The sequence below is a fragment of the Emys orbicularis genome, chromosome 3 (assembly GCF_028017835.1).
Source record: "Emys orbicularis isolate rEmyOrb1 chromosome 3, rEmyOrb1.hap1, whole genome shotgun sequence".
Lineage (NCBI taxonomy): Eukaryota > Metazoa > Chordata > Testudines > Emydidae > Emys > Emys orbicularis.
In genome coordinates, this window is record NC_088685.1 from 83038670 (window position 1) to 83058959 (window position 20290).

Consider the following 20290-nt stretch of genomic DNA (forward strand, 5'->3'; position numbering starts at 1 on the left):
GAGACTGGGACTGGCTGGGCAAGGAGCCTGAGAACCCATAGGGATGGGAAGGAATAAGGATGCTGGTGAGAAAGCTCTGACAAGAAGTTAGGGTGTATCTGGCTGGGCAAAGCAACCGGGACAAGGAGCCAGGGGAGGTGAGGACACTGAGAATGGATGAGAACCCTGGGGCGGGAGATTGGGATTGGGAGCATTAGCTCCTATGGAGGCATGGGCAGGGGAGTACTGGAGAAACACAGAGACAGACTGTGGAGGAAGAGAGAAAACTGGGACTGGATGGACGAGGAGACTAGGAGTGGGAAAAGGGGGAGCCTGGGGCTGGGATCAGAAGCCTCTCAGAAGTGGAGACTGGAACTGACTAGATGAAGAGAATGAAACTGGGATACAGAGGACTGGGGCAGAGACAAGGGGAGGAGGATTCATGGAGGTGATGGGACAGAAGGGGTCAAGCTCGGGGGGAATGAGCAGAAGTGACAGTGCCCACTGCAGCACACGTTCCTCCAGAGTCTGCAATGGAACCCATGATCCCTGTCCCTGAGTCTTACCATGTCTTTGCTGTCAGCAAATATCTTTGAAACCCACTGGCAAAGTGTCCCATCCCCCTCTACTGCTAGTCCACATAGAGGATAACAACCTAGTACTGCTATCAGTTATTTCTGTTAGCTCAAGCGGCAGAGGTCTGTGCAATGGATCTCAAGGTTCCAACCTGCTAATGATCCATGTGGGTGTCAATATAATGCCACATGAAAGAACTTCCATTTTTCAGTTTGCTTTTTTAAATATCTAGAAAATTACACACAAAAATTATGTTAAAACAACTTTATTAAGGATGCAAAGTCAGGCCCTGAAAAGTTAAGAAAGGCCAGAATTAACGTTGCCTGTGCACCTTTAATCTGGCCTCCTTGTGCATATGCATTATGATACAGCCTTTAAATTCCTGAAAGAGGGGTGTTGGAATGGAAACGCTCAGGAAGATTAACAATAAGGTTGTTAGCACTCAAGCTACAGTAACTATGTTTGTATGAGGTTTTCAATTCAATTTCAATTCCCCCGGCCCTGCTGCACATCGTAGTTCTTAACAACTAAAAAGGGCCTACGCACAGGCAAAGCAAAGCTTCAATTTAAACATACATGGTAGGGAGAAGTGTGCTAGGGATCATAATAGATCATCAATCACAGAATCCCCTAAGGTTGCTAATATCTGCATATAGGTTCTGTGCAACTGTGAGGTTAGATAGACTGGAGAAGATATGTCGATTGTAATCAGTCAGTCCCTCCTTTGTGTCAGCAATTCTAACTTAATGCTGTGTATCTCCCTGCATGAGCTCTTACCCGTTCACAGACAGGGTCAAATTTTATTCCTAGATGTGTATGTGCAGCGCCCGTGGACTGAGTTGGGAATTACACAAGCATTTGTGAGGGCAAAACTGACTAAAGGAAAACAAAACAAAGTTTAGAGCTTTCATGATCTAATATGTAAATGTCTCTAAGCAGAAAGCAGGCATAACTGAAGTGCTGCTTTTAAAACGAGTGATCAGGTGGGAGGTATTTTCTACTTTGCGAGCCCTCCCTCTCCAAGCAGTGTTCACCCTAACCTAAGTTAAGCACCGTTGACTGCTTCTGCAGTCATCATTGTGGGCCATTTTCCAAATGAGCCATATGGGTAGGTATAAGTTTTGCTCTGTGATAGATGAAGTGTTCTGGAGTACTGCCAAAGCCTCGAGCCAGAGCGCTGCAGCGGCACTGATTAGAATCTTCTAGCTTCTGAATTAGGGTGAGGTTCTAAAAGGAACCATGTAGGGAAAGCCTCAATAAGCCAAAACCACAGAAGTCATATTTTGGTCAGGAAAGAACCCATTGTTTTTTCCACAGACTACATTTAATGAAATAAATATTTACCTGAAAATATCTACCAATTATTCATCCTGCAATACAGCTTGATTTTTAATTGTTTTTCCATTCTTTCTTCTTTCTAGATTATGTGATGTGTGAGGCTGAGTAAATAAAAATGATTCTGGGTGATGGTCGATACTTGCAGCTAGAAAATCTCATTCAAAAATTATTTTTTAACATCTTCTTTGCTACCTTCTGTGGTGGTATTTAAAACAACCAATTTTCAAGTTCATAGTAAAAGCAAAGTTACATTCACAGCAACTACAATGAGTGGAGTAAGTAGCAGATGTTGCATCTACAAGAAGGGTTATTGCTCAGAATGTATAATGAAGACACTGCATATATTGTCTGGCATATGTTTTCTTGTTTCCATTTAATTTTACGGTATTTTTAAAATTCACATGATGGATGTGTTTATGTCACAAGGTATTTAGAGCCTGATTTTCAGAGGCACTGAGCATCCATAGCTCCCACTGACTACAACTGCAGTTATGGGTGCACAGAACTATTGAAAAATTGGACCCTTAGGATCCAATTCCTCATTGTGCCATTGCCTCTCTTCACTTGCTAAGTTAACACAAAGGGGCAGGTGTAAATCATTTCTCTGGGGGAAATTACCCTTTCTACTGGGAGCTCCTTATGCTAGATGGAGAGTCAACTCTACCAGCTCTGTACCACTTCTTTGGCAGCTCTGAGAATAGGGGAAGCAGAAGTGGGTCACATTGAGCATGGGCCCGGCCAGTGTGGATCCCCCAGAGAGACCACTGCAGCAGGGGCACAACTTCGGTATCCCTGACCACTGCCTCCACCACACCAACCCCTGCAGCCCCTTTGACCCTATGCCAGTGCAGCAATTAATTTGCCCCATAATTAGCACATAAAAAAACAAAAAGCCACAGAGGAGAAATATATATTTTATTCCAAATTCACTTCTGATTTAATTCTACTGATTTTAACAGACTTGGACCAAGGATGACTCCATATATTCTATTCCCTCTTGCTTTCCCCCCCCCCCCCCACTCCCAATCGCCTCCTTCCCTCCCCAACTTTTGCCATTACCATAAAGCAAACCCCAAACAATGCTGAGAAAACAAAATGAATAGATATTAAAAAGGTATTTGTAACATTTTCTATAGGCTCCTAGGTCACTGGATCACTAGGTCCCATTGTTTTTTCAATATGACATTGCTGCTTTGGAAAGTTTAGCCCATTAGGTCGAGACAGCAAAGTCCACTTAAAATGCTGATGTGACCATGGGATCTCCCCACAAAGTGACAGCAAACATCATAGCTGATTTTTAGGACTCTTCAAATTTGTTCTTAGGAGGTTGTACACTCAAGCCCTGTGTGCTCCCTGCCAAGAGCCTGCTCATGGGCTGCAGGTATCACAGGTATGGGGAGGTTGAGCCTCCCTACACTGCCTGGTGTGGCCCTACCCCAGCTCTGCCCCCAGTTCCCTGCCTGCTTCCAGTTCCCACTCTTCCAACGGGGCTCGGGCTGGAGCCGGGACTTGGGGCATCTGGGGCCATGCCGCCCGCCCAGTGCTGGAGCCAGGTGGAGCCACACAATCCGCCCAGTGCTGGGTGTGGAGGCAGCTGGGGCTGCGCTGCTCCCCTCCCCCCCGGGACTGGGGGCCATGGTGGAGGTGCTCTGGACTCATCTAGTGGGGGAAGGGGCAAAAGGTGTGGGACTTCAAACAGAAAAGGGGCTGAGGGCTAGCTTCCCACACGGGGCAGTTCACACACTGCCCCTGGTCCTGCTGAATTATGGAGTATCTTCAGGTACAGATATTTTTATTGAATGAAATTATGAAAAATCACTACAGTATTCCTGGAGGTAGTGGTGTAGATATTGAGTTAAGCGTGTTTTGTGCTGCTCCTACATTTGACTATTTCGATTTGCTGCAAAGTTTTGTAGTGGCAATGCATTATGGGCCTGGGGAAGGCTTTGGTAGAAGAGTAAGGATAGTTAGGGTTTTGAGCACCTGAAAAGGGAGATTTTTGGAATCCAGGAAGCAAGCAAGGCTTTCAGCAATAGGGGAGGAGGAAAGTGGAGTTTATTTAAGAGGGGCCTGAATTTCCACTTCCCTGCCCCCTTTACAACCACCATTTACCACATTGCTCCGAAGCTCAATGTCTTTTAAGGTAAGAGTGCCTCTAAAACAGTGCTGAATGGCCTCAGCTCCTACTGCTGTTAACCTTTAAATTAAAAAAAAAAAATTGTAGGTAATCAGAATGGGTTCATTCAGCCCTAGAGTCAGAACAGATCCAAAACTTGGCCTAAATTCAGAACCAAATTTGGAGAACTGATCTAATTGGGCTAACATTATTATTCACTTTCATTTGTCTCTTCACTTCTGCTTCCAGCCCCATGCGAAACTAAGAAGTACCACACTGCTGCTCATGTAGTGCTGGCCAGAAGCAGGACACGCTGGAATTCTTTCAGGCAAGACTGTTCTCCTGAGATTCCTACTTCAGTTTAGTAGAGCATAAAGGGTAGGATAAGAATCCAAACTATTGGATATGTATTTGAGTACTAGAAAGCTCACACAAAAACACCATTATGAAAAATGCTGGAAAGTGACCACCCCCATCTAATTGGAAAGAGTGGAATTCATCAGCGATGCAAGAATAAAGCTACTTTTAATTTAATAGTGTGATGGCTTTAGGAGAGAGAACTGGAGAGAAGAGACATGGTTTAGTTGAAGAGGTTGAGATGTATCGGAAGGCTCTTCCCAAAGACAAGAATTGCAGAGAAGCCTCTCATAGCAATAGAGGGGGTGTGTGTGAAAGGCCACTGTTATGTTCTCAGACTGTTGTTTTCAAAGCAAGAAGGAAAGTTCTGAAGAGATAGTCTGCACTGTAAGCAGTCATTCACATCAATGCACAGTGAGTGTACAATAGTACCTGATTAGGTAACATTTCACTCCCACCATCTTCTGGGTAAAGGACTACAGAAGGTGTAAGGCAATGGAGGAGTAGGACTGGGATCTTCAAATGAAGAGAGAGAGAGAGTGGAGTTGTTTGAAGATACAGTCACATTATCACTTTGCTTTGTCTGGCACAGGAGGAGGGAGTATTCCAATCGTGATGGAAGTGTCTAAGCTGGTATTTACATGCATGAAACTACTTTTAAGCTTCTGAGTTCAAATCCAAGATTAGGGTTGGAAGAGATTTTAGGAGGTCATCCAGTCCAACCCCCTGCTCAAAGCAGGACCAACCCCAACTAAATCATCCCAGCCAGGGCTTTGTGAAGCCAGGCCTTAAAAACCTTGAAGGATGGAGATTCCACCACCTTCCTAGGTAACCCATTCCAGTGCTTCATCACCGTCCTAGTGAAATAGTTTTTCCTAATATCCAACCTAGACCTCCCCCACTGCAACTTGAGACCATTGCTCCTTGTTCTGTCATCTGCCACCACTGAGAACAGCTGAGCTCCATCCTCTTTAGAACCCCCCTTCAGGTAGTTGAAGGCTGCTATCAAATCCCCCCCCCCCCCACACACACACACAGTCTTCTCTTCTGCAGTCTAAATAAGCCCAGTTCCCTCAGCCTCTCCTCCTAAGTCATGTGCCCCAGCCCCCTAATCATTTTAGTTGCCCTCCAGTAGACTCTCTCCAATTTGTCCACATCCTTTCTGTAGTGGGGGCCCCAAAACTGGATGCAATACTCCAGGTGTGGCCTCACCAGTGCCAAATAGTGGGGAATAATCATCACTTCTCTCGATCAGCTGGCAATGCTCCTACTAATACAGCCCAATATGCCTTTAGCCTTCTTGGCAACAAGGGCACGCTGTTGACTCATATCTAGCTTCTCGTCCACTGTAATCCCCAGGTCCTTTTCTGCAGAACTGTCGCTTAGCCAGTCAGTCCTCAGCCTGTAGCAGTGCATGGGATTCTTCCGTCCTAAGTGCAGGACTCTGCACTTGTCCTTGTTGAACCTCATCAGATTTCTTTTGGCCCAATCCTCCAATTTGTCTAGGTCACTCTGGCTCCTATTCCTACCCTCCAGCATATCTACATCTCCCCGCAGCTTAGTGTCATCCGTGAACTTGCTGAGGGTGCAATCCATCCCATCATACAGATCATTAATGAAGATGTTGAACAAAACTGGCCCCACGACCAACCCCTGGGGCACTCCACATGATATCAGCTGCAAACTAGACATTGAGCCATTGATCACTACCTGTTGAACCTGACGATCTAGCCAGCTTTCATCTAATCCATACTTTTAAAAACTTGCTGGCTAGGATACTGTAGGAGACCGTATCAAAAGCTTTGCTAAAGTCAAGATATATCCGATCCACCACTTTCCCCCATATCCACAGAGCCAGTTATCTCATCATAGAAGGCAATCAAGTTGGTCAGGCATAACTTGCCCTTGGTGAATCCATATTGACTGCTCCTGATCACCTCTCTCTCCAAGTGCTTCAAAATGGATTCCTCAAGGACCTACTCCATGATTTTTCCAGGGACTGAGGTGAGGTGGACCGGTCTGTAGTTCCCCAGATTCTCCTTTTCCCCCCTTTTTAAAGATGGGCACTATATTTGCCTTTTTCCAATTGTCTGGGACCTCCCTGGATTGCCACAAAATTTTCCAAGGATAATGACCAATGGCTCTGCAATCACATCAGCCAATTCTGTCAGCACCCTCAGATGCATTAGATCTGGACCCAGGGACTTGTGCATGTCCAGCTTTTCTAAATAGTCCTTAACCTGTTCTTTCACCACTGAGGCTGCTCACCTCCTCCCCATACTGTGCTGCCCAGTACAGCAGTCTGGGAGCTTACCTTGTCTGTGAAGGCTGAGGGGGAGGAGGGGGAAAAAAAACAAAAACAAAAAAACAAAACAAAAAACAAAAAAAAAAAAAACACACCATACCACAGCATTAAGTACTTCAGCTTTTTCCACATCATCTGTCACTAGGTTGCCCCCCCCATTCAGGAAGGGTCCCACACTTTCCCGGACCTTCTTGTTGCTAAGAGATCTGTAGAAACTCTTCTCATTACCCTTCAGATCTCTTGCTATCTGCAAATCCAATTGTGCTTTGGCCTTTCTGATTACACCCCTGCACGATCGAGCAATATTTTTATACTCCTCCCTACTCATCTGTCCAAGTTTCCACTTCTTGTAAGCTTCCCTTTTGTGTTTAAGCTCACTGAAGATTTCTCAGTTAAGCCAACCTCAATAAGGCTTCTTTAAAAATACAGCAAGCTTTCCTGGACTCCTTTCCCCCTCATATTAGGAAACTGATGGGCAGGATCCCCTGGGAGGCTAAGGGAGTCAGCCTGCTTTTCTGAAGTCCAGCGTTTGTATTCTGCTGCTCTCCTTTCTTCCTTTTGTGAGGATCCTGAACTCAACCATCTCATGGTCATTGCTGCTCAGGTTGCCAGCCACTTCTACTTCCCCTACCAATTCTTCCATGTTTGTGAGCAGCAGGTCAAGAGGAGTACAGCCCCTAGTTGGTTCCTCCAGCACTGGCACCAGGAAGTTGTCCCCAACACTCTCCAAAAACTTCCTAGATTGTCTGTGCACTGCTGTATTGCTCTCCCAACAGAAGTCAGGGTGATTGAAGTCCCCCATGAGAACCAGGGCCTGTGATCTGGAAACTTCTGTTAGTTGTCTGAAGAAAGCCTCATCCTCCTGGTCTGGTGGTCTGTAGCAGATACCCACCCTTGTTGCTCTCGCCTCTAAACTTAACCCAAAGACTCAACAGGCTTTTCTCCAGTTTCATACTGGAGCTCTGAGCAATCATACTGCTCTCTTACATACAGTGCAACTCCTCCACCTTTTCTTCCCCACCTGTCCTTCCTGAACAGTTTAAACCCATCCATGACAGTGCTCCAGACATGTGCGTTACTCCACAAGTCTCTATTATTCCAATCACATCATAGTTCCTTGACTGACCAGGTCTTCCAATTCTTCCTGTTAATTTCCCAGGCTTCTTGCATTCATGTACTGGCACCTAAGATAACTAGCTGATTGCCCGACTTTCTCAGTAGGGATCAGGAGGCCTCCCCTGTTGCACCCTCCTCCTTGTGTTTCCTCCCAGTATCCGACTTACCTCAGGGCTTAGGTCACCATCCCACAGCAAACCTCATTAGATTAGCAAGCCTGCTTGCCAAGATGCTCTTCTCTCTTCCTAGCAATCCTTCTTCCTGGAACATCCCATGGTCGAAGAATCCAAAGCCCTCTCTCAGACACCACCTGTACAACCACGCATTTACCTTCACAATTCGATAGTTCCTATCTGGGCCTTTTCCTTCAACAGGGAGGAAGGACGAGAACACGACTTGCGCCTCAAACTCCTTTATCCTTCTTCCCAGAGCCATGTAGTCTGCAGTGACCCACTCAAGGTCATTCTTGGCAGTATCACTGGTGCCAACATGGAGAAGTAGGAAGGGGTAGCAGTCCGAGGGCTTGATCAGTCTCAGCAGACACTCAGTCACATCTTGAATTCTAGCTCCAGGCAAGCAGCACACGGAGTTTCCTGGTCTAGATGGAGGACTCCGTTCCCCCTTAGGAGAGAGCCCCCGACCACCCCTCCCCCCCAAAATCTCCTCTTGGGAGTGGTGGTCGTGGAACCCCCATCCCTAGGACAATGCTTCCCATGCCTTCTGGTCGATGGGGTCTCCCTCTGATCCCTTCCCTCAGATAACTCTTCCAAACCATTCTCTGCCATAGTACCTGTGCAGAAAGCCTGAAAATGGTTTCTACTTTTATCTGCATTGGGGGTACAGGAGTTCTTCTCTTTCTTCTGGAGATCACATACTGCCAATTTTCTTCCCCGTTCTGCACTGCCCTCTGATTCTTCAGCATGCTGTGCCTGCAGTACCAAATGCTGTCTTCTATCCAGAAAGTCAGCATTCTCTCTGATTCATCGCAGGGTTGATGCTTGGGTAGCTAGTCCTTTAACCTTCTCTTCCAATATGAAGACTAGTTTGCACTTCATACAGACGAAGTCGCTTCTATCCTCTGGGAGAAAACAAACATGGCACATCCTGTGCAGGTCACAACAATGGATCGTTCACTATCCACATTGTCTTCCTTCTAAGAGCCTCTTTAGATGTTGTATTTACTGCTCACAGAAGCCTGAAAGGCAAAAAAATCTGTGGAAACTCTCCCCAGGCGAACTTTCTCTGTTTGCCACTCATTCGGTTTGCAACTGGCTGCTTTTTTATAAGGCTTCTGGCTTGAAGCAGTTGCCCCAGCTCAAAGCCTTCCCTCCAATCAACCACTCAAGGCTCACCTGGAACAAAGCACTCCCAACTCACACTTTTCAAACAACCACATGGTCAAACAGTCACAAATATTATTAGTGATAAATGGTCCTTATTCATTTATTAACACTTAACTGTAATACTCTCGTTGGCTCAAGAAACAGAGGCAGCATCTTCCATTACTGTGCGCTTATTTAGCTATTTTGATTAACTGCCTCTCCCCCTAGACCAAGGGTGGATACAGCATTGTCTGTATGAGAGAGACAGACGGTCACCTAGCAACAGAGGTGAAATGAGCAATTTCATGGTCAGTATTTGCTTGTGTGTATTTTACCGCTAAGAGAGCAAGTGCGAGTGGTCAAACACCAGAGATGGGTGCTATCAACGGGATGTAGATAGACAGAAGAGTAGAAAGACAAGATGACAAAATCAAAAACACATGTTCTTGCCAATGTGTGAGAGGTGTCCCATTGAGGTGTGAAGAAAGCTGGACACTAATGCTTGTCACCGTTTAAAAATGCAACCTAAGACTAGGGCTCAATGGAGTTTCTTATGTAGTGTTGCATCTCTCCTGAATACTCAATTCCATCCAAAGGACTAGCTGCTATTAAAAAAATCAAATACAGCCTGCTCTTAGAAGTCCCGGCTGCATTGCATTACTACCATATGCAATTTGAAGATGAAAATTAAAAAAACAAAATCATTTTCCTTTCAGACGCCACTGAAAGGCAGTTGTCAACTGTAACGCACTCAAGGGACAGTGCACATATGAATAGCCAGCTGCACTTTTCCTAATCTGGGCATAACCAGCCAACTAGACCCAGAAGAGGAATTTAGCAAAGTTATAGGATGGGCAGGAAGTTTCCCCCTCCCTCCCACCTGTTTAAAAATAATTTCCTAACACTTTCATTGACTAGTAGTTTATAAATTGAGTTTCAAACTCAAATATTCTCTATTTGGACCTAAATAAACAATATCTATCATCGTGTTTTATACTACTGCCCATTACTGTAGTATTTGAGTGCCTTCCCTGCAAGATCAATAGCAAAAGTGAAGTCCCTAATGGATGCCAGATTCTCTGGCACTTCTAAACAGTCAAATTATTACTATGGCACAAAAAACCCTGTGTTAGCATTCCATTAAGTCTCAGATTTTAGTCACTCAGGTCAGAGTTAAAGTTTTTACTGCTATTTTAATCCTGGCCCTTTGCATACATCTGTTGCAAGAAGGCCTTTTGTTACTTTATCATATAATACAGTGGTTCTCGGTTTTCAATACCAGGATCTACCACCCTCCCCTAATCTAATAGAAGGGTAAGATGGTCATGACATGTGTTAGGGACACCTCTGGGGGTTCTGACATCCATGTTGGGAGACTATAAACATAATACATATGAAAATTATTTGTGTAGGTGCTTAGATACAGTAACGGGTGTGGCATAACAGACAGAATATCTGAGTTTATAGGCAAAGGTGCAGTTTCATCATAGTATTGTATCCTGAACACCATGTATAAACAGATCAATAAAGAAAGGTTTTCTAAAATAATTGTTCAAGCATCTCAGGCAGAACAGTAAGAAACAAATGTGCCAACTCCCTTTTTAAAATCTCTTCAATTTAAAGGCAATGGGCAATTTAGGCTCATCTTGGATAGGCCAAATGGCTCAATATACTGCATGTAACTAAATGGACAGTTAGCAGTACAGCAATATATCTAGTTTTAAAATAGTGACTGATGATGCTTCTAGACAAAGCTAGATAAAGCTTTACTTTGCCCCAAGTATATTCCTGTAATTTCTCTTAAGATTGGATTTTATATTGTACAAAATCTAAGTGAGCAAAAAAGAATTTTCCCTGTTTCTTTCTAAGCCTAAATGTTTCTGAAAAGAGGCAAGATGCTGCAGCCAGGACTAGCTATGTGCTAAAATTTAAAAATAAATGGTCATACACAAAAAAGCATACGTAAGGGGAACAAAATAATAGAAACACTCCTGTGGTCCACTGGAGCCATGGAATAGACACATTCCAACCCTTATTCCCACCCATCCATTGAATTTGTGTACATGCAGAATGGGAAGATATCAGGTGGCAGGATGGATAAAGGAATGGGGCTTCCCAAGGATCCTGGCCTCCAACCTCAGTGACTGTGCTCAAGTCTGTTGATTGACTCTTGTTCTACACTACTCTGCAGACCCTTCCAGATTATTGGCTCACTCCCCTAGCTGTGAGGGGAGTCACAGGGTGCACAGCCAGAGTTTAGGCAGCTTTAACTTTGCTGATTTGACCTGCAAATTATCCCATGCTCCAAACTGGTTAAAGGCAGGAATCATGTTACTGAATGTGGCTCTTCCGTCACCCTGCCCACTTTTTCCTGCTCATTCCTGGGCATCCCAGATATTTGACAGAGAAGGGAGTAGTATTTCACTTATCACTTTTCCCATCTGCAGGGTCTGACCAGGGTTTTCTTTATGGATTTCCTTCCCTCCGCAAGGCAGGGCAGGGAGAGAGGACACATGGACCAAAAAGGTATTTTTGTATGAATGGACTACAAGAAGAACATTAAAGTTGTTTGTATATGGACACCTACATTTATTTCCATGTTTATAAAGAGCCAAAGTGTACTCTCCACCTCCTCCATACACAAGATGCTTAGTTTAAACCCAGAAGTAAGAGAAGTTTTATCCCCATAGAGGTCCTGGCCTAATTTTCCAGGAATGATTAGTTATGGATGTCCACCTTGAGATATGTGGACCTGGTTTTCAGAAGTTTTGAGCACCTACCCTCTGAAAAATCTGGCCCCTCTGAAATGTTCCAGTTGTGCATCCAAAAAAACCCCAAAAAAACAAACAAAAAACAAAAAAACCACCCACTAGTCACTTTTGAAATTGATGTCCTTTTCATTTAGATAAATAAATTAAAAAAATGCCTGACCAAAAAAAAAAAACAAACAGTTTTAAAATGGAAGCACTATATCAGAGAGTGATGCAAACAAACAACTATCAGGCTAAAATCATGCTAATGATAGCTGGTACCTGCTGGGGTTGATAACTGACCCACCCGGGCAAAGCTCCAATAGAATTCAATGGGAGCCTTGCCCAAGCACAGCCACAGGACTTTGTAGTGATTATACTCTTTACATACCGGTCTTCTCTTGTACAGTAGATATATAAAATGCAAGAAGTTGAGAACCAAGAACACCGAATTCCAGATCATTATATCCAAGGCACAACGGTACAGCATAGCCCAGATGATGAAAAGTACACATCCTGTCAAAAATAAAATAGGAAGTTAAATGATACAGTTCAATAATGTATAAAAATATTTCTCCCAGATTGTGTATGTGTGTATATATATATATATATATATATATATATATACATACACACACATACTTCATTCTTTTGATATAGATAATACAGATCCCTATTTTAGATTACAGTGATTATGTTCAGAGGTGATGCATTTCACAAGTTTCAACAGAGTTAGGTAATATGGATCAAGGTAAGCAATGTTGTATTAAAATGTAAGTGTAACAGTTAATTTTAACTAAAACACAACTGCTTCATACAGCTGGCATTACACGGATTTGAGACAAAAATAATAAGCATTCATTTCTAGGGCTGAAGACTGTAGACAAACAAAACATGAATAAGCAAGCACTATTTGCCTGGAGCTCCCTAAATGCCACCCAGAGATTTTCAGTTTTAAAAGAACCACCACCATAATATATGTTATGAATCTGGCTTCCTGCTGTGAGTTATGCCATTGTTCAAGATATCATTGGTTAGGAAAACAGAATGAGTGATGAGTATCTTCTACATAATTTTCAAATACTAATTCCTCTGCTCTGATTAGTGAGAGCTGCTAAACAAGATAAAGTTCTTAATTATGCATCTTTCTCTTACAACGTTACTCTTTCAAGTTGCCGTCTCAGCTTGAAAAATTCATACTCCATACGTTTGCCAGTTCAAAATTCAAACTAGAGCTGAAATCAGTGAACCCTCCACATGCAGAACTCCTGTTGGTTTTAAATGAGAGTTCAAGGTCATGCAAAAATTGAGGTTCCTGGCCATTAGAGAAACTCATGTTGGTAAAATAGCCTTTTGTAAGTGTGAAAAGAGATATGGAACAATTACTGTAAAATTCTTAATACAAGCAACATAAAGGTCTGGTAATTAAAATAGATTCTCTCAAACACTGAACATGTTCTATTATAGTTATGACCCTGTAAAGTGTATTTTGAGAAATATCCCTTTTGTTATTTTTACAATATAGAACTTCTATATTGTAAAAATAACAAAAGGGATATTTCTCAAAATACACTTGTTAGTCTCTAAGGTGCCACAAGTACTCCTGTTATTTTTGCGGATACAGACTAACACGGCTGCTACTCTGAAACCTTACAGGGTCATAACTTTTCACAACACTTCCTCAATGGGTCATGAAGACTTTGGTTCTACATACAGTACAATGGCATAGAGATAGTTCAGGAACCCTGTAAGCGATTCAGGTTAAGACTTTACAAACAGTTTGGCCCCACTCAAATCATGTTTGAACTCTTCCTAACAATGCCGCTGAAAACAAGGTTTTGGCATCACCTACTGTCATGAGGCGCTTACAATACTTCAGTAGTAAAAACCTAGCCCTATTCAAGTCAATGGCAAAACCCCTTTTGACATCAATGGGTCCTGGATTTCACCCTAGCTTTAAAGCGAACACTATTTCTAAGCTAGCAGCGAATGAAATGAAATGCTAGAACAAAGAGAAGCATCCATTCTTAATGCTGTCAGATAATGTAAGAGCAGGAGAATTCTATTTTCTCAGAGCATTTAAGATTGCCAAGTGCGTTGTACTGCACGGTTCTGAATCCAACTACATCTTTATTAAATACAATAGCCCAGATGTTAGTCAGGGCATTTAAGGTGGTTAATAATGAATCAGGCCAAGACTCCAACCATAAATTGCTTTTTTGACTATCAGAAAAAGGAAATTCTAGTTAGCACTTTGCATTACAATAGTATTAGACTTGGAATATTATTAATTATTTGTATTTCCATAATGCCCTATCATGGAACAGAACCCCATTGCACTAGGTGCTGTATGAACAGAATTAAAAAAAAAATCCCTGTCCCAAAGAGCTTACAATCTAAGAACACCACAAGAGTCAACAGGTGGAGATATGCAGGGGAATGCAAGGAAAGAATGAGACAATATTAGCCAGCATGATAGGCAGCAGTCTTAGCATGCCAGAAGCTAATGCTTGTCAAGTTTTTTGCAGGCTTCATGGAAACGGAGAGTTTTAAGGAGGAATTAGAAAGATAATGAGTTAGTTTTACAGATGTTTAGAGGAAGCTCCTCCCAAGCAGGTGGGGCAGCATGGGAGAACGCACAAAGATACTTGTTTGAAAATTTTGTAAGTGGGCAATGGAGGCTGGCATCACAGATAGATGGGAGTGAATATTTCAGTAGAAAATGAAAGATGACAGGCAGGCTTTGATTAGCTGTGAAGGGTCTTGAAAGTGACAAGTGGATTATGTTTGACGCAACAGAGAAGGGCAAGTATGGTCAAAGCAACAGACTAGGAAAATTATCTTTGCAGCATCATTTAAATGAATGAGTGGGGCAAGACTGCACTTATCAAGGCCAGTGACAACTGCAGAGATGTTGCAGTAATCAAGAAGATAACAGCCTGGATGAGCATTTTAGATGTGTGGGTGTATAGGAAAGACCATATCTTAGAAATGTTACGCAAAATGAATCCGCAAGCTTTAGATGTAGCCTGGAATCATAGAATCATAGAATATCAGGGTTGGAAGGGACCTCAGGAGGTCATCTAGTCCAACCCCCTGCTCAAAGCAGGACCAATTCCCAACTAAATCATCCCAGCCAGGGCTTTGTCAAGCCGGGCCTTAAAAACCTCCAAGGAAGGAGACTCCACCACCTCCCTAGGTAACGCATTCCAGTGCTTCACCACCCTCCTAGTGAAATAGTGTTTCCTAATATCCAACCTAGACCTCCCCCACTGCAACTTGAGACCATTGCTCCTTGTTCTGTCATCTGCCACCATTGAGAACAGCCGAGTTCCATCCTCTTTGGAACCCCCCTTCAGGTAGTTGAAGGCTGCTATCAAATCCCCCCTCATTCTTCTCTTCTGGAGACTAAACAATCCCAGTTCCCTCAGCCTCTCCTCATAAGTCATGCGCTCCAGACCCCCTAATCATTTTTGTTGCCCTCCACTGGACTCTTTCCAATTTTTCCACATCCTTCTTGTAGTGTGGGGCCCAAAACTGGACACAGTACTCCAGATGAGGCCTCACCAATGTCGAATAAAGGGGAACGATCACGTCCCTCGATCTGCTGGCAATGCCCCTACTTATACAGCCCAAAATGCTGTTAGCCTTCTTGGCAACAAGAGCACACTGTTCACTCATATCCAGCTTCTCGTCCACTGTGACCCCTAAGTCCTTTTCTGCAGAACTGCTACCTAGCCATTCGGTCCCTAGTCTGTAGCTGTGCATGGGATTCTTCCGTCCTAAGTGCAGGACTCTGCACTTGTCCTTGTTGAACCTCATCAGGTTTCTTTTGGCCCAGTCCTCTAATTTGTCTAGGTCCCTCTGTATCCGATCCCTACCCTCTAGTGTATCTACCACGCCTCCTAGTTTAGTGTCATCGGCAAACTTGCTGAGAGTGCAGTCCACACCATCCTCCAGATCATTAATGAAGAGATTAAACAAAACCGGCCCCAGGACCGACCCTTGGGGCACTCCACTTGAAACTGGCTGCCGACTAGACATGGAGCCATTGATCACTACCCGTTGAGCCCGACGATCTAGCCAGCTTTCTATCCACCTTACAGTCCATTCATCCAGCCCATACTTCTTTAACTTGGCAGCAAGAATACTGTGGGAGACCGTATCAAAAGCTTTGCTAAAGTCAAGGAATAACACATCCACTGCTTTCCCCTCATCCACAGAGCCAGTTATCTCATCATAGAAGGCAATTAGGTTAGTCAGGCACGACTTCCCCTTGGTGAATCCATGCTGACTGTTCCTGATCCCTTTCCTCTCCTCTAAGTGTTTCATAATTGATTCCTTGAGGACCTGCTCCATGATTTTTCCAGGGACTGAGGTGAGGCTGACTGGCCTGTAGTTCCCCGGATCCTCCTTCTTCCCTTTTTTAAAGATGGGCACTACATTAGCCTTTTTCCAGTCATCCGGGACCTCCCCCGATCGCCATGAGTTTTCAAAAATAATGGCTAATGGCTCTGCAATCTCATCCGCCAACTCCTTTAGCACCCTCGGATGCAGCGCATCCGGCCCCATGGACTTGTGCACATCCAGTTTTTCTAAATAGTCCCGAACCACTTCTTTCTCCACAGAGGACTGGTCACCTTCTCCCCATATTGTGCTGCCCAGTGCAGCAGTCTGGGAGCTGACCTTGTTTGTGAAGACAGAGGCAAAAAAATCATTGAGTACGTTAGCTTTTTCCACATCCTCAGTCACTAGGTTGCCTCCCTCATTCAGTAAGGGTCCCACACTTTCCTTGACTTTCTTCTTGTTGCTAACATACCAGAAGAAACCCTTCTTGTTACTCTTAACATCTCTTGCTAGCTGCAACTCCAAGTGTGATTTGGCCTTCCTGATTTCACTCCTGCATGCCTGAGCAATATTTTTATACTCCTCCCTGGTCATTTGTCCAATCTTCCACTTCTTGTAAGCTTTTTTGCGTTTAAGGTCAGCAAGGATTTCACTGTTTAGCCAAGCTGGTCGCCTGCCATATTTACTATTCTTTCTACACATCGGGATGGTTTGTTCCTGCAACTGCAATAAGGATTCTTTAAAATACAGCCAGCTCTCCTGGACCCCTTTGCCCTTCATGTTATTATCCCAGGGGATCCTGCCCATCTGTTCCCTGAGGGAGTCAAAGTCTGCTTTTCTGAAGTCCAGGGTCCGTATTCTGCTGCTCTCCTTTCTTCCTTGTGTCAGGATCCTGAACTTGACCATCTCATGGTCACTGCCTCCCAGGTTCCCATCCACTTTTGCTTCCCCTACTAATTCTTCCCTGTTTGTGAGCAGCAGGTCAAGAAAAGCTCTGCCCCTACTTGGTTCCTCCAGCACTTGCACCAGGAAATTGTCCCCTACACTTTCCAAAAACTTCCTGGATTGTCTGTGCACCGCTGTATTGCTCTCCCAGCAGATATCAGGGTGATTAAAGTCTCCCATGAGAACCAGGGCCTGCGATCTAGCAACTTCTGCTAGTTGCCAGAAGAAAGCCTCGTCCACCTCATCCCCCTGGTCTGGTGGTCTATAGCAGACTCCGACCACGACATCACCCTTGTTGCTCACACTTCTCAACTTTATCCAGAGACACTCAGGTTTTTCTGCAGTTTCATACTGGAGCTCTGAGCAGTCATACTCCTCTCTTACATACAACGCAACTCCCCCACCTTTTCTGCCCTGCCTGTCCTTCCTGAACAGTTTATATCCATCCATGATAGTACTCCAGTCATGTGAGTTATCCCACCAAGTCTCTGTTATTCCAATCGCATCATAGTTCTCTGACTGTGCCAGGACTTCCAGTTCTCCCTGCTTGTTTCCCAGGCTTCTTGCATTTGTGTATAGGCACTTAAGATAACTCATTGATCGTCCCTCTTTCTCAGTATGAGACAGGAGTCCTCCTCTCTTGCGCTCTCCTGCTTGTGCTTCCTCCCAGGATCCCATTTCCCCACTTACCTCAGGGCTTTGGTCTCCTTCCCCCAGTGAACCTAGTTTAAAGCCCTCCTCACTAGGTTAGACATGAAGGCCTAGAGAGAGGTTGGAGAGGATGCCACAGTATGGGCCAGAGTGACAGGCAGGATGGTGGCGTGATCTACAGTGACTAAGAAAGGAGGTAACGGGGGGGGGGGGCGCGAAGGGGGGAGTTAAGATGAAGAGATCTGTTTTAGCAATGTTCAGCTTGAGCGGAAAGCTAGTCCTCCTCAAGAAAATATTTAATAGTATATGTTCACGCTTCACTCCACTCATATTTTAAGAAGAGTTGGGGCTAGTCACTACATGAAGCTCTCCAAGGAAAAACTTAAATATTGTAGGTGTAGATGATATTTACTATTATATCAGTGGTCTGAGAGTGCAAGAGATTTCTATTGTAGAAGGTACAAGTCTATCTTGCTATAATTTAAATTGAGCTCTACTTTTTTCATTTACTCATAACAAAAAATGTTGGGGCCAATTTTTTTTCCATACTTTGTCCAAGCATAGATTTTTTTTTTCTGATAAGTTAAAAGAGAGTGGAGAAAAACAGACAAAGAAAGGGAAAACAAAACAAAATAGCCCACATCACATAAACAAACCCTACCCTTCCACACAGTCAGATGTTTCAGCAACTGCACAGATGCTCAAAATTCTATACGCAGTTGTTGTGGAGTTTTATGAAACTGGGTCTGTATTACCTTATCCAAGTAAGTTCTGCAATGTCAGAGTGTTGACCAGGCCCCAAATCATGCTAACACACCTCCAACAAAATAAAACAACAATTAAAATATGTTGAAATACCACCAATGGAAGACAAGCGAGTCCAGGACAATACTTTCTATTAGGGCTGCCAATTAATCGCAGTTAACTCATGCTATTAACTCAAAAAAATAATCAGTGTTTTAATTGCGCTGTTAAACAATAGAATACCAATTGAAATTTATTAAATATTTTGGATGTTTTTCTACTTTTTCATATATATATTGTATTGTGTGTGGTAACTGAAATCAAAGTGTATATTATTTTTTATTACAAATATTTGCACAGTAAAAAAGAGATAAACAAAAAAATAATATTTTTCAATTCACCTCATCCAAGTACTGTAGTGCAATCTTTGTCGTGAAAGTGCAACTTACAAATGTAGATTTTTTTTGTTACATAACTGCACTCAAAACCAAAACAATGTAAAAATTTCAGAGCCTACAAGTCAACTCAGTCCTACTTCTTATTCAGCCAATTGCTAAGACAAACAAGTTTGTTTACATTTACAGGAGATAATGCTGCCCTCTTCTTATTTACAATGTCGCCAGAAAGTGAGAACAGGCATTTGCATGGCACTTTTATGGCTGGCATTGATGTGCCAGATATGCTAAACATTCGTATGCCCCTTCATGCTTCGGCTACCATTCCAGAGGACGTGCTTCCATGCTGATGGCTCCACTTAAAAAATAATGTGTTAATTAAATTTGTGACTGAACTCCTTGGGGGAGAATTGTAGGTCTCCTGCTCTGTTTTATCTACATTCTGCCATATATTTCATGTTATAGCAGTCTTGGATGATGACCCAGCACATGCTCATTTTAAGAACACTTTCACTGAAGATTTCACAAAACACAAAGAAGGTACCAATGTGAGATTTCTAACCAACCCAAGCTTTAAGAATCTGAAGTGCCTTCCAAAATCTGAAGTCTTAAAAGACCAACACTGCAATGCGGAAACTACAGAACCCGAACCACCAAAAAAGAAAATCAACCTTCTGCTAGGGGGGAATCTCACCATGCGTCGGTCCGCACTGCTTTGGATTGTTATTGAGCAGAACCCCTCATCAGCATGGACGCACATCCTCTGGAACGGTGGTTGAAGTATGAAGGGACACATGAATCTTTAGTGCATCTGCACGTAAATATCTTGTGACTCCGGCTACAACAGAGCCATTCGAACCTGTTCTCACTTTCAGGTGACATTGTAAATGTAGCGGGGTGGACACCCGCTCCTGCCTGGAAGGGCTTGAAAGCAGCCCTGGAGAGGGCTGCAGCTCTAAAAGCTGCTAGGCTGATTGGGGAAGTAGCTGCAGCTGGGCCACGCCCCAGTCAGGCCCAGCTGGCCCTATAAAGGCTGGGAGCCAGTAGCAAGGACACAGTCTCTCTCTGCATTCAGAGAGAGAAGGGCCTGGCTGCAGGGAGCTAGAAACAGAGTACCTGAGTGGAGCAGGGCTGGGGAAAGGCAGAGGAGCTGGGGAGCTCCAGCCTGGAAAGCCCCAGGCTGCGGCTTAGCATTGGGCTAAAAGGTACTGGGGGTTGCAGAGGGCAGCCCAGGGGTAGGCAAAGGCAGCAGGTCCAAACCCAACCTTGCCTGTGATGAGTAGGCTGATACTGCAGTCTGCCCCAGGGTGTGGGGGCTAGACAATGACTGGCAGTAGCCGTATACTGAG

At 43.9% G+C, this 20290-nt stretch overlaps 1 protein-coding gene across 1 annotated transcript in view; it reads right to left on the bottom strand.

Moving 5' to 3' along the window:
- BVES (blood vessel epicardial substance) overlaps window positions 1-20290 on the bottom strand; it is a 47785-nt gene that overhangs the window by 26577 nt on the left and 918 nt on the right. The window contains exon 2 of the mRNA XM_065401303.1: window positions 12251-12375. Within this exon, the coding sequence (XP_065257375.1) occupies window positions 12251-12375 (125 nt within the window). The remainder of the gene's footprint in view (window positions 1-12250; window positions 12376-20290) is intronic.